The sequence below is a fragment of the Polyodon spathula genome, chromosome 3 (genome assembly GCF_017654505.1).
Source record: "Polyodon spathula isolate WHYD16114869_AA chromosome 3, ASM1765450v1, whole genome shotgun sequence".
Taxonomy (NCBI): domain Eukaryota; kingdom Metazoa; phylum Chordata; class Actinopteri; order Acipenseriformes; family Polyodontidae; genus Polyodon; species Polyodon spathula.
In genome coordinates, this window is record NC_054536.1 from 28,191,449 (window position 1) to 28,217,356 (window position 25,908).

Below are 25,908 nucleotides of genomic sequence, written 5' to 3' on the forward strand. Positions count from 1 at the left end.
AGAAACTCTTACACAATGGTAGGAAGCTATCCATTTCAAATGTCAGAATTGAGTAGGGTAGGTGAAGCTGAGGGTAGTGGGAGTGGCTCACCGCACAACACATTAGCAGTCACATTAGCAGTTGATTGACTGAGAAAGTATTGTGGGATATGTTGTTAGTGGGGTTCGAATCCCACCCTCAGTAACTATTTTTTTTTTTTTTTTTTTTGTATTTTATTTAATCATTTTTAAATAATACTCAATAACAACAAATCTGTAACCCAATACATCATGAGATCATCCGCCTCAGGAACTACATTCTCACAACTCCCCTGAAAGGACCACCCTTCTTTCTTATTCTGGGCTACCCTCAGTCATTTCTCAGTTTTTGTTCTAAACGGTCAGAACTCCAGACCTTTTCCTTGTAGTTTTCAGGACAGCTTTAAAATATAGTTTTCTTTAGTAGAAATCTATGTATTTAAGGCAATAGAAAATGCTAAACTATATTTATAGTTATTTAATTGGTTTGTTACAGGACCTAAAAGTATTTATTTGATTCATTTTATATCTGTTTTTAACAGCCTAAAAATAACTGATAAACTTTTTGCTTTATTTATAAGCTATTTTCTTTCATTTTTTTGTTTCAGGGTATAAACTATTTAAAAAGTGTGTGTGTGTGTGTGTGTGTGTGTGTGTGTGTGTACATATATATATATATATATATATATATATATATATATATATATATATATATATATATATATATGTGTGTGTGTGTGTGTATTGTAAGGGTCAGGGCCAGATTAACGCATAAGCAAACTAGGCACTTGCCTAGGGCCCAAATCGAAAAGTTGTTTTGTTTTTTTTAAACAGATAAAGAATTGCACACAATCTGGAAGAACTTCGCACACTGAAATTTCAACAGAGGCAGTGCATCTCGCGTGTGTTCACACAAAATCAAACTGGCTGACCCCGGACTTACTCTCACTCACTTTCGTGTGGCGACAGTAAATTCCAGGTCAGTAAGTTTGACTTTGCTTGAATACAGCAAACAATGTCTCTTTCGGGGGCAGCAAAGCATAAACACAGGAAACAGGAAGAAGAAGAATGCAAGCGGCGAAGGGGGTGTGGCAAAGTGGTAAGTGATCTGCAGGTGAAGAACTGGTGTAATAATCCAATTGAAACAAGCAGACAACAAAGTACGAGTGAATTGGTTTGTTTATTAATGTGTACTCCAGATGACCAGGCACAAAAGAATAATGATCTGGCAATACACAGCAATTTTTTTTTTTTATACACAGCAGTCCTGCAAATAATAACACAATATAAAACATCCACAATGTACAAACACAGTCACTAGTCCACTAGTGCGTGCTGTAATGCTCGTGGTGCAAATACAGTTAATTGTGATACACAGTGCAGTGTTGTCCGGTTTTGTGCTGGCCCTTGACGACAGCTTTGGATTGTGTTAGCTGTCTAATAATAACAACATTGCAAACATTTAGACACGACAAAACAAAGTAAATTCATGATACAATACAATACAGATCCTTCCTGGTTTTGTAACACAACCATCAACGATGAACAAACAGACAAAAAAATAAGCACCGTGCTGGTCCTCCAGCATGACATAGCAATTGCTTTTCTTTTCTCCTTCTTTCTCCCTAAACCCCAACCGAGTGAATGCTTCGTGCCTCTTTATATAGAGCTATACCGAGATTCAATTACTAATTAATTATTCACTTGAATCTCCGTGCTCACATACTATTAGCTACTTTATCTGCACATGAAGTGATTGTGCAATCTCTGTGACTAAATACAACTATATATTTTAAATTAACACCAACAAATCACCAACATTAACACACAACACGCAACACAATACATAACACACACATGGGGGGGGCACACTGCCACAGAGAGGGATTAGAAATATTTTTACAAATCGGTGCTGAAAGCCCCAAACCTTATACCGACCCTGGAAAAAAAGCATTTTCTTTACCGAAGTGTGTCAAAAAACACTTCCGATCATCATTAAAGCAAGGAAAGCTCACTGCCTTTGCTGTATTGGCGATTGAGAAAGAAGTAAGCCATGTTAAACTGCATTTGGTTTAAGGTTGCCAACTGTGCAAAAAGTCACATTTTAACACTAAAACGTAAATACATTTAAAAAAGTCTGTGATTTTGAATTGAAATGAATATGTATATTTTGCATTGCTTGCAGCTTTCCCAATTCACTTGAATGACCTATACCTTATGTGATGGCAGTGAAAAGTACCAAAAGAAAAAAAACAATTAAGAATAAACAAAGCATAGTGAGCTCGGGAGACATCGTCCAACTCGCAATGCTTTTTTTGTTATTGGAAATATGCTGGATAGCCTAGATGGAATTTATGTAATAACCAGTGACTGTCTGACTTGATGGATCTTAGGCAGGATCTGGCAGCTGATGAAAACTGGCACAAAATTGCTCTCTTGACATAGCAGAGAGCCACATTCCTACACTTGCCAAGCTTGCCATTAATATGTTTGCTTTGCCACACAGTACTTCAGAATTAGAATGAGTTTTTTTTTCCTCAGATGAACCTTGTTAAAACAGATGCAAGAAATCAATTTTCTACAGACATTCTGAATGGAATTCTGACTATCAAGACTGCTCTTAAAAACAGCACTAACTTCAGACCAATGATCCACTCTGCAAATGTGCAAATCATCAAGAATGTATTTATTCCTCCATATAAATTGTAAATTGACAAAATAATCATTAATATTGAACAATATATGTATTTCTGCATACACATTTTCCATTAACAAAACGCACTGATGTCAAGCAATATATTTATTTCTACATACACCCTTGAAAATGGACTCTTTGGATAACTGCCACTGTATTTGGTAAATGTTGACATTTACCAGTAAAACCAGAATATGACTTTTACCTTAACAAATATACAACATTTACACATATATATACATATATACACACATGCACATACTTTAAATATGGTTTCTGCAATGCCCACTTTAATACTTCTAGTAAATATTATCACTAATGCTGGAAAAAGACATGAACATTAGGATAAGCATCTGAACTGAGTTCATGCCTATACAAGACAGCAGATTAACAGCATTCTTTCGGGGCTGCACAATCAGACAATTACAAATAAAGCTGATGGCAGGTGGCAGTAATCTCTGCAATCAAATTGTTAATACATTCTTCACCCAGAAATCCCAAACACAATGAAAGCATTTTTTCATTTTGATTTCTCTGAGATGAGACATAGCTGTAGAACGACAGGGTCAAGATTAAATAGCCTCACTCATTTTGAGTGCAATTTAGTATGGAGCAATGGGAAGCTAAGCACTTCTCTTTTTTATGCCACTGCGTACCACAATGTGTACCAGTGTAAACTCAGCAAGGGTCCGTTTCCAAGGGCTTCTGTTGAGCCGGAGATCTGAATCTGTTCATCATTTAGAATACAAAGCCATGCCTGTCTTGTGCAGCGCCCTGCAATGTTTTCAGTTTTAAACAGCGTAAACCCCATTTCACCATGTTTTGGTTTACCTGTTGCAAAGGTCACATGGGACGTGGAAACTTTAAAGACATGCACCATGTCCCTGTAACTTTAAAGGCACATATAGTAACAGGTTAGCCATCGTCCAATTTTTTTTATTAAACATTAAGTAGCTGCAAAGGTTTTGTGGATCCACGACATTCAGTCTGTAGAACCCAGTTAAGGTATGAGGAGTAGCCCACACCGCTGCATTGGAAATGCACCCTGGAACAAAGCCCACGAAGTTACCATGCCCCTGGTTGAATGGGCAGTGAGCTTTTCTGGAGGGGGCAAGTTGGCTCGCTCATAGGCGAGCTTAGACAGGGCTTGACCATGGGACTGTTTGGACTGCCTCCAACATTTCATCACACTATAGCCCGCACAGGACAAAGCGTATGGAGCTGCCGCTCTCTATTGGTAAAGGAGGTGGATGGAAAGCCTACAGTTCTACAGACTGGTTGACATGAAATGCCGAGATAGTCTTCGGCAGAAAAGCAGGATTAGTACAAAGCGTAACTTTGTCCAGGCTTCTGCAAAAATTAAGCAAGCTTTTGCAATGAAGAATTCCTGCATCTCATTCACCTGTTTAGAGGAGGTGATTGCAATTAAGAAAGATGCTTTCCTTCTAGCCTCTCTCTCTCTCTCTCTATATATATATATATATAGATAGATAGATATATATTGTATTCAATTTTGGCGCTGCTATGTTTATTTTAAATTGATCAAATTGACTGTGGCCCTTAAACGAGGGCGGCCTTTGTTAATAATACTATGCTTTACAAACGCTGCAATATTTTAATATAAGATTTAAGGCATTTTAGAAGTGGTGCCGTGAGAGGCTCTGATCTGCGGCACTATACTCTTGTACTGCATTCAAGCCCCAAAAACACACATTTACTGACAGTTAATGAGAGCCTATTAGGTGGTGTGACAGAAAGACAATGATTCTTGGTGGTAAATTTCCCTCTCGACCTGCAAGGGTGCTAAGTAACGGGAACAGAATACTCTGACTACGTGACTTGATGCTGCGTTCCGAGGGTTAAAAGAAAGTCAATCATGTAGAAAAGAGACAGAGCTTCGGTACACTAACTCATTGACCTAGAGGGCAAATGATGTGGCAGCTGCAGAACATAAAAAGCAGCTGCAATCGTTTACCAAGGGATCATGAATGGCGGTATGAATAGGGGGCAAAGGAATGTATCTGTGCCTTCGTTTTTGGTTATTAATAAGTGACCTGGAAGGGAATGTATTTGTGTGGTGAATAATTGTGAGTGTTTGCTTTGTTCTGTCTATTGTTGCTTGTAATCACTAGACGGCTAACACATTCCGGAGCTGTCGCCAGAGGCCAGCACAAACCTGGGACAGCACTTCACTTATACCACTGTAAACTGTATTGTACTACAATCACTAATTCACGCACTAAACAGACTTGTGCATGTGTTTTGTGTTTAATGTGGGGATACAATAACGGGACTATTATTTTGGGACCAGCCCAGGGATTATAAAAGTAAGTAATACACGCCACTGTATTACTTACCAGCATTATTATTTACTGTTTGTTTCGCCGTCAGGCATGGACTTAATTAATAAAAATAAACAAACCTTTTTCATGAATTACAATTGTCTGTCTGTTTAATCATCTGCATCTGCACACTAGTAACCACTTTGTCATAGTGGGAGTTGGGAGTTCAGGGTAGTACTGTGCCAGCGAATCAGGAGTGTGTATTGGTTGCTATGGGGCGGGACAAGAAGAGGAGAGAGAGGACAGTAGTTGAGTGTGATGCAGTTGTTTTCATAACGCAAAATATTACCTCTGAATATTGTTTTGATTTCTGTTTAAACTAAAATATGTCCTACTCAGTTATTTTTGTTTCTCACTGTAATTTACCTGCTTGTTTGTAATTTTTCTGTAAGAGAAACCTAAACTAAATCTTCTCATAAGCAATTTTTTTTTTGTTTGTTTTATATAAGTGTACCGGACTGAGTAAAATTCCAATTGAGTACAAAACAAAACAACTAAACCCCCTACAAGAAGATATCTTGAGCCAGCTTTCGGCTAGCACTTAGACTCAGTAACTGGCAAAGCTCTAAGTTCTTCTGAGTTTTCATCATCCAAGCTGAGGACGAGGTAAACATACAGCCCTTGTTTATCCCACGCTGTGTTGGCACTGAAAAAAAAAAAAAAAGGGTCATGCTGTGGTTTAAGTAGTTCACCTTGGGTTGTCTGTTGGGACTGTACCAGAAAATAAAATGTGCTTACTAAGGTGTGCGTACATTAGTTTGTGTTACATGGTGGATTGAGGCTGCATTCTTTTGGGGGTGTCAAATGTACATAGCCAGAGTTGTGCCATTTCTTTCTTTATTTTTTGAGCAGGGGTAGAAAAAAAATACCTTTACGTTTCTTTGAGAGCAGCATTTATTCGAGAGCAGCATCTATTAAAAAGCGATATCTGATTGAGGCCTTAATTCGAGGGTGGCATTAATTTGAAGTAATACGATATATATATATATATATATATATATATATATATATATATATATATATATATATATATTATAGTTAGCAAAATGCATGCACAGTACAATAAACATTTTACATACACAACAGATATCTTCAAGTATTTTATTGTAAAGTATGTACAAAATTACACACAATATAAAATGTTTTTATGCAAAATAAAATTAAATACTATGTCTATACTTTAGATAGTTGATTGTTTGCTGTAGTATCGCTAACTCTTCTCAGTGTCTTCACAGAAAGATAGGGACTTTTGAACATAACGCAATTGGATAATAAAGCCACCTGATGATTTTGATCTTTCCTTCCCGACTTCAAAACACATATCACATCACTAGCACTGCCTCAGGGCATGTATACAATCAGATAGATGGGGAAAAAAAGCATAGAATAGACGACAAGCCTTGATGTATGCAGGTACGGCATGGTACTGGAAATGTTCTTTCATTTGATGTACATGTGTACATCCTGGAGCTGAAGTGGTTAAGGCTACAGTGAGAACCAATATCCTTCATATGTGGCCGGAAGTGAGCTCCTGGGGAGACAGAGTCAATCTTGATATGACAAGCTGAGATAGCTGCCAGATAGACCTTTAACTTGCAGAGGGATTTCCTCTTGTCAAACAAGTCCTGCAAAAATTGCAGTATAACTGCCATGGGACAGGTCGTGGGTTCAAAACTTAGAGGCAGGCACGACATCTAAAGACACCCCACATATACCCCTACTGGAAACACATAGACACTGCTCTGGCATTTTTCAGGGTGTCAATAACCCTATTGGACAGACCCAGATGGCTTAAATGAAGCTGTTCAGGGACCAGACTCAGAGCTGCAGCTCCATGGGTCAGGATGCCATAAGGTCCCCTGCGCCTGACTGAGCAGATTGTGGCACTTGGACAGTCTCCACGGCTGGATGCTCAGGAGCTGTTCAGGGATGAAAAACAGTTTCCTTGGCCAATAAGGGGCTACTAATAGCACCCTGGCCTGGTCCTGTCTGATTTACTCCAGACTCAGCGGGAGCAGGGTGAGCGGTGGGAAGGCCTATCACCATTGCCTCTGCCACTGGTGTCCCAAGGGATCTAATCGCCAGCGGGTCCCCGCCTCCTATTATGGAGAACCAGAGGAGACAGTGGGTCGATTCTTGGGAGGCAAAGACATCTATCTCTGCTCTCCCAAATCTCTCCCAAATGAGGCTCACCACCTCGGGGTGTAGTTTTCCCTTGAGAGAAGGTTCAGTGCCCAGTTTGTCAGCCCGGGCAGGTATACTGCCCTTAGTGACAGGAGGTTCTTGTGCGCCCAAAGCAAAAGCTTGCGAGTTATGCGATTGAGACTGGGAAACCTGAGACCACCCTGGTGACTTATTGAAGCCACCACTGTAATGTTGTCTGTACGGACAAGCATGTTTCCCTTGAACCTCCTGCAAGGCCAAATAAACTGCCTGCAGTTCCAAAAGATTGATTTGGAGACCATGCCAAGGGGGTTCCACACACGCTGTGGTCCCCTGCCATTCCACACAGCGCCCCAGCCCAGGCTGGATGCTTCCGTGGTGATGACCTCCCTTCTGGTGAAGCTGCCCAGCGCTGTGCCTAGGTGTAGATGGGCACTCTGTTTCCACCAAGAGCACATCTTAAGACAGTGGCAAGACACTGATTGAAAAACCCTGCTGTTGAACCTGTCATGGAGAGGACACATACGCAGGAGCCCAATGGAAAGCCCGTAAGTCTGGAACGTCACTACTGTGAGTGCTCTGTTGAGCTGAAAAAGCACAAAACAGTCAGCTATTCTCCACACTCTCCAAGCACACTCCCAAATAGGAGGTTGTCTGCAAAGGCGTAAGATGGGTCTGCATGATTCACAGACAGGCCCAACTGATGAAGGTGGTTCCGTGTTGGCCTCTGCCTGTGCTGGAGACTGGGCACAAATGAGCCCGTCATCCAAGAAATTGAGAACTCTGATGCCTTTGAGTCTCAATAGGACCAAGATAGCTTCCAAGCACTTGGAAAAGGCAAGGGAAGTTAGATAAAGGCCTAATAGTGCCCTGGTTTTATGGAGATATAGAAATAAGCATCTTTGAGGTCCACCGTGGTGAACCAGTCATCTGGCTTGATTGACTGAAACAGCTGCTGCAGTCAATATTTTGAACCTCCTTTGGCTCAGATACAGGTTGACCTGAGGCCGAGACTTGGTCTGAAGCCATCATCCCACATGGGCACCAGGAAGTATCTGGTGTAGAACCTTTCCTTCAAGTGGAGACTTCTGCCACCTCCTGAGAGACTACCGCGGCATCTTGCGGGTCAGTGACTGATGTTGGAGTCACGCCCCGAAAGGGAGGGGGACCGTGCTTGAACTAGCCTTCCTAGACTAGCCAGTGTGAACAGTAATAAGTACCCAGATGTCTGTGATGTAGTGATGCCAATACTCCAGGTGTGCTGGTCTATGAGGCTGCTGGGGCTTTGGGCACCAGTTTGCTACTGATTTGCACACTGGAGTGGTCGCTTGGGATCAGTGGCACAGTGGGGGGCTTAACCGCAGGGGATGTGCTGTCTGACTCCACCTCGTCAGCTCCTGTTCGCCCACCTCCTCAGAGGCGATGGACAGCAAATCATCATTCTGCCAGTCTGCGCTTGTTGCCCCTTTGTGCCCCAAGGGGACAGGGGGGGGCAGGCAGAGATGCATGCTCATGCAGCAGCTCTGCAAGCACCGTTCCCTAATGGGAAACAGCTGCCCAGAGTTTCTCCAGCTCTTCGGAGTTCGGCTACTCCTCTTCCCTTCCTTTGAGAAGGAGAGGCAGAGGAGGAGGCACAAAACTTGCAGAAACTGTGCTCTGGCCCCAGGCAGGAAGAGCACTTGCCATGCTTATCTTAAACCGGCAGACTGGCCTTGCATAAGTCACAAGGATAAAACCCAGGCATGATGCAAGTAGTGTACAGTAATGTACAGCTGCTGCCTCAGTCTGCTCAAACAGCCACAGGGTGGGTCAAGACCCGAACACGAGGACTCTGGTACTGGAGCAGGGATGGTACCACATTTGGGAATCATTTCGTTGACTTTGCACCGTGTTGGTACAGTACCGGGACGCTGCCAGGACTGTACTGGTTTGGTGCCTTAGCACCGAGTCGGTACAGTATGGTACAGTACCGAGTTCATAACCGGAACGGTATTGGGACAGTAACCAGTCGGTTCAGTACTGGCTCGGTGACTTAGCTCCGGGTCAATATGGTACAGTATGTTACCGGGATGGAACTGGGATGGTTCGGTAACTTGCACCAGGTTAGTACAGTACCGGTGCAGAAACCTTGTTTCAAGTACAGTACGGTAATGGAGTAGGTTGTGACCTCAGTACCGATGCGGTATGAGTCTACTCAGTCAACATTACCGCGAGAAGCAGTATACAGGGATGCCCACCTGTGTAAGCTTCTGGCAAAACCAGTCAGTACTAGACTGAGGGAAGCCTGCTTGTTAGAGCCCTAACAGCATTCATAATGGTGATGTAAGCAGTCACCAAAACAGCAACGAGATACTGTGGTAGAAACTGCAAGCAATCTCAGCCAAAGCATGTATCTAAGTCAACGCAGAGCTGCTGAGCCTAGCAGCTGTGCTCGTCTTTCTGACACAAGAGAAAAAAATGTTCTCGCAGAAAACAGTAATTAAACAATTACAGCTCCGTTAATTATAATATCGTTTACAAAAGACAAAAATATTATTTTAACTCCAGCCAGAGCAAAGCAGCCTGTGAGGAGAGCACGTCAGCTGACTTAAGTTGCATGGTCCGTGGGATGGGGCGATACGAGCCGCTGGCTTCACGCGGGCACAAGGCCGCTGCAGGACATAAACTACAGGCTATGTGCAAAAAATACGCACAATAGTAAAACTAATACAAAGTTAATTATTGCTATTATTAGTGTAATACACATTTTTGAGTAATATATGCAGATAAAAGCAACAAGTACTTTTCTGTATAGGCTGTCCCATCAGGTTGTTCTCTGAAAGGAAAAATGACGCCAAGATCCGTGCGTGCAGTCCTTTTATGCACTCGGGGACGGGCATGACTGCGTCACAGGCTTGTCGGAGAAGCTTTGATAGATCTTATTCAGGTTTCGAGGTCTTTAGGAGATAAACACTCATTAGGTAATGGTTACATTTCATACTTGAAAAGACAGCTACTGATTTGAAACCTGAAATTCCACCGACAGACTGCATTCTGCAAAAAGGGTTTTGTCTGTTTTGAGAACTGCATACAAGCCTGCCCTGGTACGTGTACTCTGAGAAATAGAGAAAACGTCTTTCCAGTTTTGCTGTGAATTTTCATTTTTTGGCTTTACTGTACTCGCCTCCTGGACATCACCTTTCATTAACGGAAGTGCAAGGCTCAATATGTTATGTTGGCTCATTAAGACAGTGGGGGGAAATAGAAATGTGTTATGCGGAGATCACGAGTTAACTTATCCCAGGAACTCGTCATTTCAAACTGTTATATCGGATCACAAGATAAATGATCTCAGGATCTAGACAATAAATATATATTACATTTTTTCCCCCACATGTCCTCAATGAGCCACTGTAATAATATAACATAAGCCTAGGATTTAAAAAAAATGCTCTACAGTACTTATTGGACAGATAAAGAAAAGAAAGCAGGCTGCTTAATATTAAAAGTAGTATTTATTAAAAGTTACAAAATTAGAAAAATGATTTCATGATAAGAGCAAAATTTCAAAACTTGCACCAAACATTACAGAATTTTATATATCAAACACCAAAAAAATAGCATCAAAAGTCTTTAAATATAATTCTAGATGAGAGTCCAAAGCCATTCCAGTATTTGTTAGCATTTGAAAAAAGTACTGTTTTCATAAACATAGCGGTTTTTACTAATATTTATAACAAGGTCGGGGCTGGCTTTATATTTTAATAGTGCTTTTGCCCACCCTGCCTCTGAATGACAAATATTTGTTTAAAAAGGATATAAGTTGAGAATTTCTCTCATGATCTCTTGAGGAAATTCCCACTCTTTACATACGAAATGTGTAATAGTGTGTATTGTAATGTCTTGCTGTAAAATAAAGGCACACACACAAGGGCCACACACCCCTTCCCCTATGATGTCTCTGTTTGTGTTCCGAGAAATATAATGGCTTTTATTTATTTTTTTAAAACGAGCGAACTGATATTTAAATTATGAGAAAATATCCGAACATGAAAATCCTGTGCTCGTCCCAGCACTAATTCAAATATATTATACATTGTTTTTTCACAAACTGCTAAAGATTCAAGAGATCAAGAAGAGTGGATGTGTGGACCATAATTTTGCAACTTGCATTTGAAAAAAATAGGCTTTGACTACTGTGAAAGCAAAATAGTAAATAAATGCTATAGTGTGACATGTTGGCATAAGATATGAAACTTTAATGACAAATTATACTATACAGCCTTCATTATTCCAATACAGATATAGCAGTACAAAGCGATCAAAATGACACTTAACAAGCATTTTGTAGGAAATTAATTAAAAAATTCAAACAGGTAACATTTATTCAATTTTTAAGCATACCTACCTACTATTGGCAACCGAAAACCTTACATAAAAATAGAACAAGTTTGTAGTCTGTCACAGTAGTTAATAAAAAAGCATGTCTCACTGATTAGCGACACTATGTTGAAAAGAACAAAAAATAAAATAGATTTTCTCTCATATAAAAGTGCACATTACAAAAAAGCAATTAAAAAAATAGTGCTATCTAAATGATAAGGAATAAATTCACAAACCCTTCTATTTAAAAAAGAAATTAGGAACATTTTCTTAAAGTTAAAGAATGAGAAAAAAAAAACTTTAAAATAACGAAGTACCCTTGAATAAAATTACCATGCTTTTTATTTCCGAGTTTTCTGACTTCAGTGGGTGTTTTTCTCTCTTTCTGTAGAAACTGACCTGGCTTTGTGAATTTTCCTTAAGTATTCTATTACCTGTTATATAACAATCCACAACAGTGTTTCAGCTTGGGATACTTAACAAAAGAAAACAAAATGCTTACTACAGAAAATACTTTTGTGTAAACATTAGGCTGCTTGAAACTGTTTGGAAGGCATTCACTAAAGGACACTGACTACCCTACTTGGAATTTGACTGTCTACGGTGATCCATGATTATAAGGTGCAATTAAAACTGGTCCCAGACTGGTCTACCTTTTACAACGACTGAGGGGCTTAGACCAGCACTTCACTCACCTAGCGCCTTGGCTTAGAAGGGGACCTGAAACTCAGTGTTAGCGCTTTTTTTTTTTTCCGACTCTTCCCTTTTTGTTACTTTTCTTTGCCTTGCCTTTCAGTTCTTCAAATTCTTCATGCTCCTCCGCCCCATCATCCTCCAAACTGTTGTCTCTCATGTCCTCGGTTTCTACAGCAAGAAAGTATAACAAGGCTATAGTAGCTAATAGTTTTTCATGGCAACATGTATTTTTCATTACATTAAACATAACCATTAGTAGAATTCGGTATTTCGAAGTAATCATCAAATGTAAAAGCCAGCAATCTCTATAGTACATGTTTTTTTTTTGTTTTTGTTTTTTTTTGTTTTGTTTTTTTGTAAAATGTAAGTTTGAAATAATTTAGTTGGAAAATATCCTATCAAACATTTTAACTGGAAAAAAAAAAAGTTTCACAAAAGTTTGCACATAGTGTTAAAAACTGGAAAGCTAAAATGTAGATATTTATTGTGGCAAGACAAGATCTACTGACATTTTGCACCACAGGGCTGAATCATTTTTTTTGCTGCAGCAATGTCTGACAGTAGTATGTGAAGTAAGGCAAAGATGTAGGCACTGCCACCCCAAGCAGACTAGAGAGAGAGACCACCTAGGAACAAAAGCTTGCCATAAAAGGAAATTCTCCATCTACCCCAAATTGGTACCTGGATGACAAAGAGGGCAACTGGTACAGTTCCAGTCTAAAATATATTTTCTCTTGAAACATTTACATGGAGTAGAATAAACTAATACATATAGCCTAATGTTGCTTTAGCTTGGTTTCTGTAATTTATATAACAATAAGCAATTGGATTACCTACCTTCACCATAATTATACAATCCAGTTTCAACATTTTTCAGACAATTCTGAGCATCTTCCAGAACCTTGCCTAAACTCTTAATAGGATGATGTAATTTTTTAATACCTAAGGCAATAAAAAGAAAATAAATTTGAACCTTAACAATAAATTCAAACTCTGCAAAAATGTGACATTTGCAAAAAACCAAAAACGAACACGTGATTTATACTTTGAACTACCAAGGACATGCTTGATACAAAACAGTGTTAATTATTTAGGAACCTACTTATCTAGCTCAATGTTTATTTTATCGATGTGCTCAACGAGCCACAGTACAAAAGACTTTACAAACATTTGTTACTAAAATGCATAAGTGTGTATCTTTTAATTGAAAAGCTGAAGTTATTTATCACATAACTAATTGCATTTTACCTGAATCCCAATCTTTTCTCTTGTAGATGGACTCTATGGAAGAGTTCATGTTTTGAATGCAGCTTTTCAATTTTTCTGCCACAGTTTTTGACTGTTCTTTAGCAGAAATGTTGCTTTTTGTGCCTTCCTCTAGATCGTGAAGAATGGTTTTGGATTTGGTAATTAAAGAATCCACAGATTGTGTGAAATAAGTCAGGTAATTCTCATAGTCCTTTTGCTTCTGTTTATGTTCTGTGCTGGAGAGATGGGTTTCATAGTCTTCCTTGTCACACATTTCGTTGTCTTCAGGTATTTCCTTTTCTTCAGTGGAAAGACTTTCATCATCCTGGGCATCTTCCATTTGTTCTTCTGAATGTTTCTTCATGTTTTTGCGGAACTTTACACCACACAGATCACACTGTGTTCTATCAATGTCAGCTTTCATGAAATGTTCAGGGTGTGAGGGTTCTGGCTTTGCTTGCATTGCAGCTACTGCCCTGCACAACAAAATGCATTTTCCAATGACATCCCTCCATCTGTGCTGGATGTTCTTTCTATGCAGCTCCACCTTCAACGTTTCGTCTGCCTCTTCTTCAAAATGTTCCTCATTTTCTTTATCATCCCTTTGGGGTTGTGGTGATAAATGCACAGGTAGCAGTGCATCGGAGTATCTCTTAAGATAGACTTTCTGAAAACAAATACCCTTATAACTATTGTCCCACTTGCAGTCCTGAAGATACTCATCATCCCTCTCTATCAACAACTCCTGAAGGCTTTCGACAACTTCTCTGATACTTCTTGAAACATTAACCTTTTCAACAATCTTTATCAGCCTCACAGAAATTTGGCTTGGCTCATTATCTTGAAGTGTCTTCAGTTTGTTTGCTGCTGTGATGAAATTCTCCCGTAGCAAATATCTACATCTAGAATCCAAATCCAAGGCTTGTTCAATATTCACCAACATCACCAAACACAAGACCACTGTTCTCTCAGTTTCCCCTGAAGCAGTGTATCTTGACTCAAATGCATCCTGCAAAACATTGAATTTTTCATTTCTCTCACCACACATTACTCCAGCAAGATAGGAAAGGTGTTTCTTCATTTTGAATATGGTTTTCTGGGTGTCTATTGGGTGGAAGAAATGAATGATAGAAGAAACATCTTTTCCTTTGAACATAAAGTCCCAGAAGTGGAGAAGAGCGATGTAACTCTTTGGCAAACACACAGTAAGGTTTTTGCAGAATCTCATCAGGACTGCACAGCCCAAAACAAACTGAAACTCAATTAACATGACAGTGTTTCCAATATCTGGAATCAAGGTTTCTGAACATCTCATGACCGGCACATTCATAAAGCGATAGAATGCGTGAATGCATGTTTCAGGGTTTTCTTTGTGATACAGTTCCTGCATTGAAAGCAAAAGAAGTTGGAAGAAACACATGTGCTCCTTGCCACCTTTATCTGTTGTCACCATGCCACGTGATCCTGGCACTCTGTTGCCTTTTGGCTGGTGCTTCTTCAGTTCATCCCTATACCGGAACTCCTCATTTTTAAGGCGAAGTTCAACGTACTTCGGGTATTCAGAAAATAGAATGGAAACCTTTGTAGCCTCCAGCCACAGATCAGTACATTCTCTCTTGACGCAGTCACTTTTGTTTTCAAAACACTTCGTAATGTACTCTCTGAGTACAGACTTGTAGTGTCTGAATGGTATGTTCCGAGTTAAACTCAGGACCACTTTGCAAGCAACAGCATTGTCAGACACTACTCGCTGGTGGAAATGCTTTGGGAAAACGGTGTTCACAAGAGATTTACACAAAGCATATGGGTCTCCTGTCAAGATATTTAGGATTTTATCTACTTCAGGGAAAGTACTCTTTTTGAACAACATTTGAGCTTCTAGTAGCAACCCATTCAAGGCAGTAAGATAAACCTTTGACTGGATGGCATGCTGAGCTTCATGCCTCTGTAATGGCCTGTGGATATCTGTGCAACCTTCTGTTTTGCACTGAAGTCCACTGATGTACTTGAAGCAAACGTCTGGGACATTTTGCCCTTGTGATTTTATTTTCTCTGCGCTGTCACAAAGTCTACTCAATAAGTGGCTCTTCAATACAAACTTTAAATCACTTGTTTGCAACCTGTAATAGGTATCTTCGGAGGTCAACTTGTCTTTTAGGCCTGTGTCACAGTCAAACATAAACTGCAGAACTCTTCCGGCTTCATTCTTTGGGATCCGACACTGACTGCTGTCCACCTGTATGATTCCATAAAAGTCATAGCAAGATTTCACCATCTCTTTTTCTTCATTCGTTGCAGGCTTTTCAAGTGCTTTGACTAAAAGCAACAGCATTTCCAGGCCTTTCAAATACAGTCTTAAAGCTGATACACGTGAAAGGGGCAGTTGAAGCATCAAACAGAGGGCTTCTGTTGCCCCGGCACTATGCCCCTCATTCACAAACAACTCGAGAGCATCCTCAACATTCTTTGAGTTCTTGATCAATATCCCACATAGGAGTTTGACTTCTGCTGCACCATATACTTGATTTGTGTCATCAAACAACCTTAAGGCTTCCTCTAGCATCTCATTTATTCTGTCCACTTTTGATGCTTCCAGGCTTGTTTCCCAAGTCACGTTGGAGAGACTCCGTCGGGCATCAGCAAGCAAACATTCTGCTCGGAAGTCCATTTTGTTTGTAAGTTCTGCAGCTTTTATCAGGTTACCATGTTCTCTCATTAAAACAGCTGCCTCTTCCTCACGACAAAGTGACTTCAACACATCAGCAGCCTCCTTCAAATAATTGTGTCTTTTGAAAAAGACAAGCTGGTCATCAGGGTTTAGCTTTGAAAGAGATTTAATCATTGCTGCATGATTGTTCTCTTTGTGGTACTTTACTGCAGCTTCCAGATAAAACTGATCCTTGGTGTATGGAAGCTTGATCTCAGGTTTCTGTTCATACCTGAAGACAAAAATTAAGATATAAATTAAATGTACCTTTTTACAACACCATCACTACATAAAAATAAATAAATAAATAGTAGAAGAAAAGTAGGAAAGTTGTGAATGATACCTTTCCAAAGCCTCTGCAACCTCGTCAAATAACTCAGCCCGGCAATAAGTTTTTATTGCAGAGTCAAATTCACAGGCTTTTTCAAAGCACTTGGCAGATAATCTGTAGCAGCCTGCCTTTCTGTAACACACAGCTGCATCTTTCATCTGCAAAGAAATGCAGTCATACATTAAATGTGTTAGACAGTGCTCCAGATAATGCTTTGGGTCACTGAACAATTTATACACTATGGGCCCTATTTTCATACGTGTTTGTCTTTTTAGTCGTTCAGATGGGCGACTTGTGTATGAGCAATTTTCAAACATGTAAGTTTGGGTGATTTGTGGTGTTCAGTCGTCCATCTTTTTAAAGTTATTTACGACTAGTTCAATTAGCTGACATGTTTCTATGTGTGATTTTCTGAAGCATTACACTTCTATTAGGCTTTTAGGACTTTCCGACTTACACCTCCTTCTACTTTAATTGTTACTGTTTTAAAATTAGACAATTCACTACTCTTGAAAGCGAGAATGGCAGACTTATTTTTAAGTGGTTGCGATGCAGGCAGAGAAGGAGAATAACGAGGAGCCAACAGATGATCAGATTATTACTAATTTTTGACTAAATATACAAACAATATTGGATTTATGTGAGGTTATCAGAGGATTTGGAGAACCCCACAATGCGCAGCTTTGCCATTCAAGTAGCAATGACAATAACCACTGCCCTAAGATTATATGGGGGGCTTTCAAAGTATGGAAGATATTTTATGGCAAAATGAAAAAATAAATAAATAAATAACTATTGAAATAAAATGTCTATATAGATATTTATTTATCTTGACATTTATGTATTTATTTCTTCATGTATTTATTTACTTGTTTATTTATTTATATATTTTATATTTTGGCTTAATATCCTCCATCACAGACAACTTGGGTAGAAGCAACTAGTGACTGAAGTGAAAGCTCGTGAATAAATATGTGCTTTCCGAAAGCGAAATCGTTGTCACAAAAACAAAAGAATAATTTTATATAACTATTCTTTTTTGTATAGTCATGGGATCTGTGGCAGGAAGTGTTTATATAAATGAAGAACTGCATCAACAAGTATGTCTACTTCCTCAGGCAAACATTTAGGTTTTCTGTTTTTTTTTTTTTTTTTTTAACTCTCCAGTTGTATTTGGGTTTGCAGCTATTTATTGTAAAGCACACCATGTGTTTTTATTTTCTTGACACAAATGCAAATTACCTTTATAAAACGATTAAAGATTCTGAGTCCCGTCTGCTCATTACCATCCAAATTGATATTCTGCCTAGTCAGTGAGCATGCTAGTGATACATCATACATACATTGAAATGTCTACAATCCAATACCTGTAGGAGAGAATTTTGTCATCTAGACGAGCATAAGTAGATAGATGATTGAACCCTCTAATTAAACATTTAGTTATTTAAGGAAATCGGGGCTACACCAGCTCTGACTACACTTGCCTAAAAAAAACCATAACTTTACTCAATTTTTTAATATACAAAAGCAGGGCCCTATGTGAGTAAAATGTATTTTGGGTGAGTTAAATGCAACACTAGCGTGAAGTCCTGTACTTTCAATAAATACAATACATACTTTAATGCTAAACTGATGGGGTATTAAGTACAACCTTACAATGTAAAGCTACTGACTCTCTACAAACACAGAATATTGTATTTATTACATAGATTTACCTTCCAAAAATTTGGCTGACAGATAGGTAAATTGGTAGGTTAGGTTGAGGGGGACCAAGATGGCGCAGAGAAATCTAGAATCCAAAATCAAGAATATAGCTGCCTACGCACATTGCAAGTAAGTGGATTCAACCATACTTTTTTTTTTTTTTTAAATGTATTTTTTTTTTATATATTGAAAACGTATTTATCATGTGTTTCTGGCAATTCCCAGGCAGACATTTTGAGGTTGGAAGTACCAGATAATTCAGCTCACAGGGGTCCAATATCTTGGTAAATGGCAAGATTCAGCAAAAAGTACAACAGAGCAAATGACGACCCGACAGTACCTTCCCCAGCCGCTCACACAACTGTGCACAGAGTCGGAACTCTTTCGCATTTTTTAGGCATTTCATGGAAAGCTTTGGTACGTTGCACTCCAGATAAATCTTTGACAACCGTAAGTACTCCAGCTGCATTTCCCTGAAAAGAAAAGGCAACATTTTATTTGTCACAATGTAATACGTACAACAAGCACCCAACAGTCTTAAGTAGAGGTAGATATTCAGTCACTGTGGTGACTGTTTAATCCAAGATATATTAAGTGTTCACATAGTAGTAGTAGTAAGTAGGAATGTAGAGTAGTGTAATCACAAATTATATAAAAACAGCCTGAAAAAATGACAAATTGTGTTTTTTCTTACCCCTTTGCAGCCTCTATCGGCGATGTGCGATTCCTCTAGTAGTCTTTTGGTCATCGGCTATGATCGATTTTACGCTATACGTCCCTTTAGCTATGTAACTATGGCATTAAATCATTAAACTGCATCAAACTTCATATAGAGAAAGTCCAGTCATATGCAAAGCTGCCACACTTGTCTCTGTTTACTTACACAGCTTGACTGACTGGCTGTTTGCAATAACTACCAGTATGTAAATGTGTTTGCTGAATGATTACGAAGTAGGGTGTGATGCTTTTTTTTTTTTTTTTTTTTTTTTTTTTTTACATAAAAGCTCATTTTTAAATATATTTAATTAATTAATGTTTTCATTGTTCTGCAACCTATTGGCATTTTCACTGCAGCTGTTTACTATTATACCATGTGTTGAAGTTGGTTATGTTCAGTATTATAACTATAGGTTAAATAATTAATGTTAAATTGTGGAAAGAAAAAAATAAATAAATAAATAAGTTTACCCCAGGGTACCTAAGGTCACATAATTATTTTTAAAAATGGTTCTAGGAATGTGGCTGTGTGAGAGAATGACAGCTATAACACCAATCAAAGTCACTCTCTTCAAAGCAAATCAAACTGTGTAAAACAGAAAGAGGTCTGGCAGGTTTGTAATAGGTTTGACTGTCTTTTTATAAAGTTTTGTGCAGGACTGCCCATAGTTACACATCTATGAAGAGATGCACAGCCTTCAGTTGAACATGGCCGATGGCAGCTACCCAAAGAACACAGAGGAATTCAACATTGCCGAGGCTGAAAAGGGATTGATAACACCACAGAATACATGCCGCCTACTGTAGGTGGGGACCACGCAACGGAAAACTAAAACAGCAAATCTATTTTATTTTTAAATATTTGCTAGCAAGAAGATGACTTACTTGGAACTTGTTTTCTTAGAGCGCACATTGAGAACGGAATCATGTGCCAGAGCAAGCTTTTCTTTGTCTTCTGCCCCTCCTTTTTGGTAACATTTGGCAGCAACCTACAATTAATCAAGTTCAAAATTACTGTGTTTTCCAACACCTATGAAAAAGACCATATTTTTTGTAATTTTATTCAACTTTGTCTTACTAAAATTACCTTCCAACACTGATTTTTTGCAAAGTAGTCTCCTCTTTCAACCCACTCCTGCTGTGTTGACGTCTTAACAAACATGCTGTCATCAAGTTCTGCAATTACAATGACATTTGTGAACGACTACTGTCAAAAGCATCGACTGTTAACTCAAGGGCCTGCTCAAAACGATCCACTGAAACTGCTCTGATGTGATTGCTCTGAAGGTGATGAAACACTATCTTTGATGTCTGGGTGTTAAAAGGGGCTCTCTGTAAGCCCCATGTTGCATACTGTATGTCACCCTACAAGTAAATATGAAGCAAGCGAGCTGATAATGCACAATGTCCGTCTACCAACCCAACCACTCTAAGGGCAAATGGTTCATTATTAAATGCTACTTTTAGGAAAACCAGCCATATCCTCAGTATAATTATACAGCTTTTTTCTAGCTATAAGTAGTTGAACACTAGATGGTGTTGACTCTTACTTGTATATTATCAGAACAGCTAATGAACTCATGTCCATACTCTAAGTAGAATACTCTCTACAGAGTATTGAAGTAAAGTACTGTATGCCTAAGAACCAAAAACAATTGAAAATGTATTAGTATCTCTTGGTGTTGTCAAATTTGCAAAGTCAACAGAACTTTACCTGTGTTCTCATCTGTTCTGACAACCTGGGCGTATCTTCGTTTGATAAAGTATTCAAAAGCAGGTCTGCGCTTCTCTCGGTTTTCATCGAACAGCCATAGATTGACCCTCGCTCTGGTCACTGCTGTATACAGCTGTTTTAATTCTCCATTCAACATCTACAATATGCAATAAACATTAACAGTCAACAATACCCAACTGACAATAGCATTCTTTTAAAGCACTGCAGGAAAAAATTATTAGCGTCATCAAAACATTTTTAAAAATCACTCATTAACAAGTAGATGTTTAACATCATATATAGATAAACTGGTCTAAAAGTTTCCCTATACAGCGGATTTTCAGGATATCAATTTCTGCTCCATATGCAAAAAAAGAGATGCATTTACTAAGAATTCGATACTCACCTTATGCAGATCAGCATTAAACTCCAGAGGCCTGCTTTGTGGGATATCAGTCTCTTCCAGTGGTACCTCTGCAAGTGTCCCACTCTCAGGTTTTTGGATATTCGAAGGGTTAAATGAGGAGATCACTCGCCATTCTTTTCCAGCCTAAAGATAGAAAACACACACACACACACGGATGAAGGCTATATTTGCATCCTGAGCTATTCAAGATAAAAAGCATAATACCACAGTAGTGACGTCAAAATGATATTTTCTTCTAGAGGAATTATCAGCTTGAACTTTGACCCATTTGACTCCTCGAGACCATCACTTTCAATACAAAACACAAAATGTCTCGTTTTCAATCACTCGAGAACATCCACAGTACAGAAATGTTCATTAATGAGCAACAAAATGAAAATACGTAAACAAAAAAATGGATGTTAAGCTTGTACAGTCGTATCTAAGAGAAACTGGAGAGGAATGGGAAATTACAACAAGGTAAAGGCAGTCATCCAAATAAAACTGTGTGAAGCACTAGCGGATAACTACACAGAATGTCTGTACAGCACTGAAACATTATGTTTAAAAAAACACAACTGTACTGCTGAACCTTGTCTTCTTTAATATTAGAATCACAAGGGTATCCGTGTATTCTAAAAAATAATAGATGGGCCTCTTCAGAAGTTACAGGAAAACAATTCAATCTTGGGTTTCTGTGACAGTTTCTAAATTATTCGACCTTCGGTCTCATAATTTATGACGTCACAGAAACCCTAGACGTAATTAGTTTCCTGTAACTCACTGAAGCCCATCTATGTTTTATATATATATACAGTGCCTTGCAAAAGTATTCAGACCCCTGACCAATTCTCTCATATTACTGAATTACAAATGGGGTACATTGAAATTTCGTTCTGTTCGATATTTTATTTTAAAACACTTAAACTCAAAATCAATTATTGTAAGGTGACATTGGTTTTATGTTGGGAAATATTTTTAAGAAAAATAAAAAAAAAACTTTAATATCTTGCTTGCATAAGTATTCGACCCCCACACATTAATATTTGGTATAGCCACCTTTCGCTGCAATAACAGCTTTAAGTCTTTTGGGGTAAGTATGTACCAGCTTTGCACACAGTGTCGGAGTGATTTTGGCCCATTCTTCTTGGCAGATTTGCTCCAGGTTGTTCAGGTTGGTTGGACGACGCTTGTGGACCGCAATTTTGAAATAGTGCCACAGATTTTCAATGGGATTGAGATCAGGACTTTGACTGGGCCACTGTAGGACATTCACCTTTTTGTTCTTGAGCCACTCCGATGTTGCTTTGGCCTTGTGCTTGGGATCATTGTCCTGCTGAAAGGTGAATTTCCTCCCAAGCTTCAGTTTTTTAGTGGACTGAAGCAGATTCTCCTGCAGTATTTTCCTGTATTTTGCTCCATCCATTCTTCCTTCAATTGTAACAAGATGCCCAGTCCCTGCTGATGAGAAGCATCCCCACAGCATGATGATGCCACCGCCATACTTCACTGTAGGGATGGTGTGTCTTGAGGCATGGGCAGTGTTAGTTTGAGCCACATATAGCACTTTGAGTTTTGGCCAAAAAGCTCTATTTTGATCTCATCTGACCACAAAACCTTTTCCCACATCGCAGCTGGGTCACATGCTTTCTGGCAAACTCCAGACGTGATTTCAGATGGTACTTTCTGAGTAATGGCTTCTTTCTTGCTACCCTCCCATACAGGCCAGTGTTATGCAGAGCTCTTGATATGGTTGGCTGGTGCACCATTACTCCACTCCCAGCAACTGAACTCTGTAGCTCCTTGTGACGGAAAGATGAGTTCTGGTGATGAATCTTCCTCCCAACCTGTGAGGGCGCTAAAGAACGGGAGGAGAAGTATCTGGAAGGGCTGGCCTGACAGTTCGTTTCCGGGTCAGGGAAGTGGGTCAGCCTGGAGAGAAGCGCGACTCTGTTTTAAGACCGTATTGATTTGAAAGGTAAACGAGAGGCACCTGCAAGTAATAAGGCAGCTGCAACCGTTTATCTCGATATCATGCGGGATTACATATAGGGGCCAGGGTAACGCTGATCTTCTCCTTCGTTTGGGTTAAACGAGTGGAGAGAGAGAAGGACTGAGAGAGGAGCTCTCAGAGTGGATTGTGTTAGTGTTTGGTATTGTTGTGTCTGTCCGTGTAACTGTCTGTTTTTGTATTCAGCACTAGACAGTTAACGCACGTCTCCGGAGCTGTCGAAAGGAGAGCACTATCCGGAGCACCACTGCACTGAGCACCTGCACGTTTTCGATCACCCAGGACTGGTGACCGTACCACTGTTTTTGTTCAGGACTGTGCCCTTGGTTTCATTATCCCCGTGCTTTACACATTGTTGTGTATTGCCAGGGATTTATTATTTTTGACGGTCGCCAGACCTGGAAAAGAGCAATAAAGCACTTATTCACTGAATCACTGTTGCCTGTTCATCACTCCTGCACCTCATCACCGCGACATCTGTTCCCCTTACCAACCACTTTGCCACACTCCTTCAAAGTGATTGTTGGCCTCTCTGTGGCTTCTCTCACAAGTCTCCTTCTTGTTTGAGCGCTGAGTTTTGAGGGATGACCTTTTCTTTGCTGTGCCTGGGTGGTGTGGTGAAGCCTCCACTTCCTGATTATTGATCCAACTGTGCTCACTGGGATATCCAAACACTTGGATATTATTTTGTACCCTTTCCCTAATCTATGCATTTGTATTACTTTATCTCTAACTTCTGTAGAATGCTCTTTGGTCTTCATTTTCCTTCAGATTCATAGCCTTACCAATGATCCTTCAACAGTGGGTTTTTTGTCAAGAAAATGTGACAGCAACTTTAATGGTTCACAGGTGGAGGCCAATGGTAAGGTAATTGTGTCCTCATTATGGCAATTTCTTTCATTGTTTCATGTTTTTGTTTGGGTGTTTTTGGTGACACACAGTATTATTTTGACGTAACACATTTTTGTTGTATTTGTTCCCTGTCCTTAATACAGGGATGTCAATAAGACCGCTGTTGCACAGAAGTTTCACCTATTCCAGGTTTTAATATGCTCTTGATTAGCCCTAGTGTATAGTTAACAAGCTCAGGTGTGTCTTATTAAAGTCATAGTAAAACTAGGAATGTATCAAAGTGCTATACAATGAGAGTCATTTCCATCCCTGTTAATGTACCATCTCACAGAAGGATACAACAACTGCTACAGGTATTTAAGAACCTCACCTCAGAATCTGTGAAGAAGTTATAGAGCAGCACATCATCAAACTCCAGACCTTTGGCTTCATAGATTGTAAGAACCAGAGCCAAATGCAACTCTTCAGGAATGGTTTCTTTTGCTGTTTCATTGGCTACAAGTATCACCTAAAGTAAAGGAAATGTAGATACATCTCAAATTGGCATCAACAATACTGTGAACAAAAGTATATTCTACAATATTACACAAAGTTGGGTTTTACACCCATTCACCCAGTCCAGCACCCAATAGATCCAGTTAAATAAACTGTTCCTCCCCTGTAGCTGCATGAGCAACTCCTAATACTTTGCCTGTTTATAGTCCTAGACTTATTCATGCTGTGAGTAGTGCAGTCAGTTCATAGTTGATTTAGCAGTGGGCTATATGCTCAAATTCCTGGCACCTGGTCATTTCAATAATATACTTAACTAAACAAGGGGTGTCGTGAAACCCCAGGAATGGGTGCATGATTTTGTACATGTTTATAAACAAGCACAAAGTCTAAAAAAAAAAAAAGACCTGGCATCACACAGCTATGGATGGGTCGCTATACCGGTTTTTCGGTTTACCGCAGTTTAGGTACATTACGGTATTAATGCTGTTCATTTTATTCTACACAGCATTTATCGTAATTCCTTTATACACCGGATTACACATTTTTAAACTGTAAACATGCTTCTTCTAAATCAAGCGACTGTATTTGCAGCCTTAGCAAAGTGTCTGAGGAAGACCTTTTTGTGAACTGATGGTGTATTTTGATAATGGTTTTGAAGGAAACTGTCAATGACACAGAATACGGGTTTCAATTGCTGCGTTCTGTTACCCAGAGCTTGCTGCGCCGGCTGCTCTCGGCTGCTGTCTTTCTGATGTCAGAGGAAGTTTTTAGAGAAACGCCTTCTCCAAACCTTGCAGCATAGCACACATTTTCAACGTGCTATATTTACATTTGTCTGGATTATTAACAGTCAGTTTAATTAACATTAACTTTATTGGAAAATTATACATCACTTATCACAGATTTAGTATATTATGTTTGTTTAAATAACTGATTTATTTATTTAATATAGAGTTGACAAGGCTGTTCATGGCTTCATTGTATATAAAATGGCGTTCGCCTCCTCTAACAGGGTGGCAGCAGTAGTTTTAGTGGTTATTTGCATTATGATTAGCAGGTCACTCGTGATCTTTGCATCGTCCCTTTGGTTCACAGCCGCAGCCAGCCTCCTGCAGTAATATTTCAAAGCAGCACTGGGTTATGCAGAATCTGCACAGATTTCTGTGGGTGTTGAGTGATGTCTAAAGCGCATCTCCGCGATTCTGTGCAGCACTGTGCAGAACTGTGGAAATCTGCACTATAAGAACACGACCAATGCCTCAATTAAAATTAGCACAGACCCGCGACTGCAGCAGGATAGCCTACTTATTATCAACGTAGTTTTGTTTTACAAGTTAGAACAGTATTTTTTTGCAATACATATTTTATTTATCTGGTTGAAAAAATAGACAACTCATCTCTGCTCTTAAATAATAACATGTGGTACATGTTTGTGTTTTAAGCAATA

The 25,908-nt window shown here is 39.3% G+C and overlaps 1 protein-coding gene across 3 annotated transcripts in view; it reads right to left on the bottom strand.

Moving 5' to 3' along the window:
- Window positions 1-10,693: 10,693 nt before the first annotated feature.
- Window positions 10,694-25,908, bottom strand: part of LOC121312943 (TPR and ankyrin repeat-containing protein 1-like) — a 40,684-nt gene continuing 25,469 nt past the window's right edge. For all 3 annotated transcript variants that reach the window (XM_041244925.1, XM_041244926.1, XM_041244924.1), the window contains 10 exons: window positions 24,337-24,474; window positions 21,104-21,247; window positions 20,698-20,854; window positions 20,071-20,159; window positions 19,869-19,972; window positions 18,607-18,739; window positions 16,575-16,720; window positions 13,525-16,463; window positions 13,114-13,218; window positions 10,694-12,444 (listed from right to left, as the gene is read on the bottom strand). In XM_041244925.1, coding sequence (XP_041100859.1) covers window positions 12,314-12,444; window positions 13,114-13,218; window positions 13,525-16,463; window positions 16,575-16,720; window positions 18,607-18,739; window positions 19,869-19,972; window positions 20,071-20,159; window positions 20,698-20,854; window positions 21,104-21,247; window positions 24,337-24,474 — 4,086 coding nt within the window. In that variant the 3' untranslated portion in view covers window positions 10,694-12,313. The remainder of the gene's footprint in view (window positions 12,445-13,113; window positions 13,219-13,524; window positions 16,464-16,574; window positions 16,721-18,606; window positions 18,740-19,868; window positions 19,973-20,070; window positions 20,160-20,697; window positions 20,855-21,103; window positions 21,248-24,336; window positions 24,475-25,908) is intronic.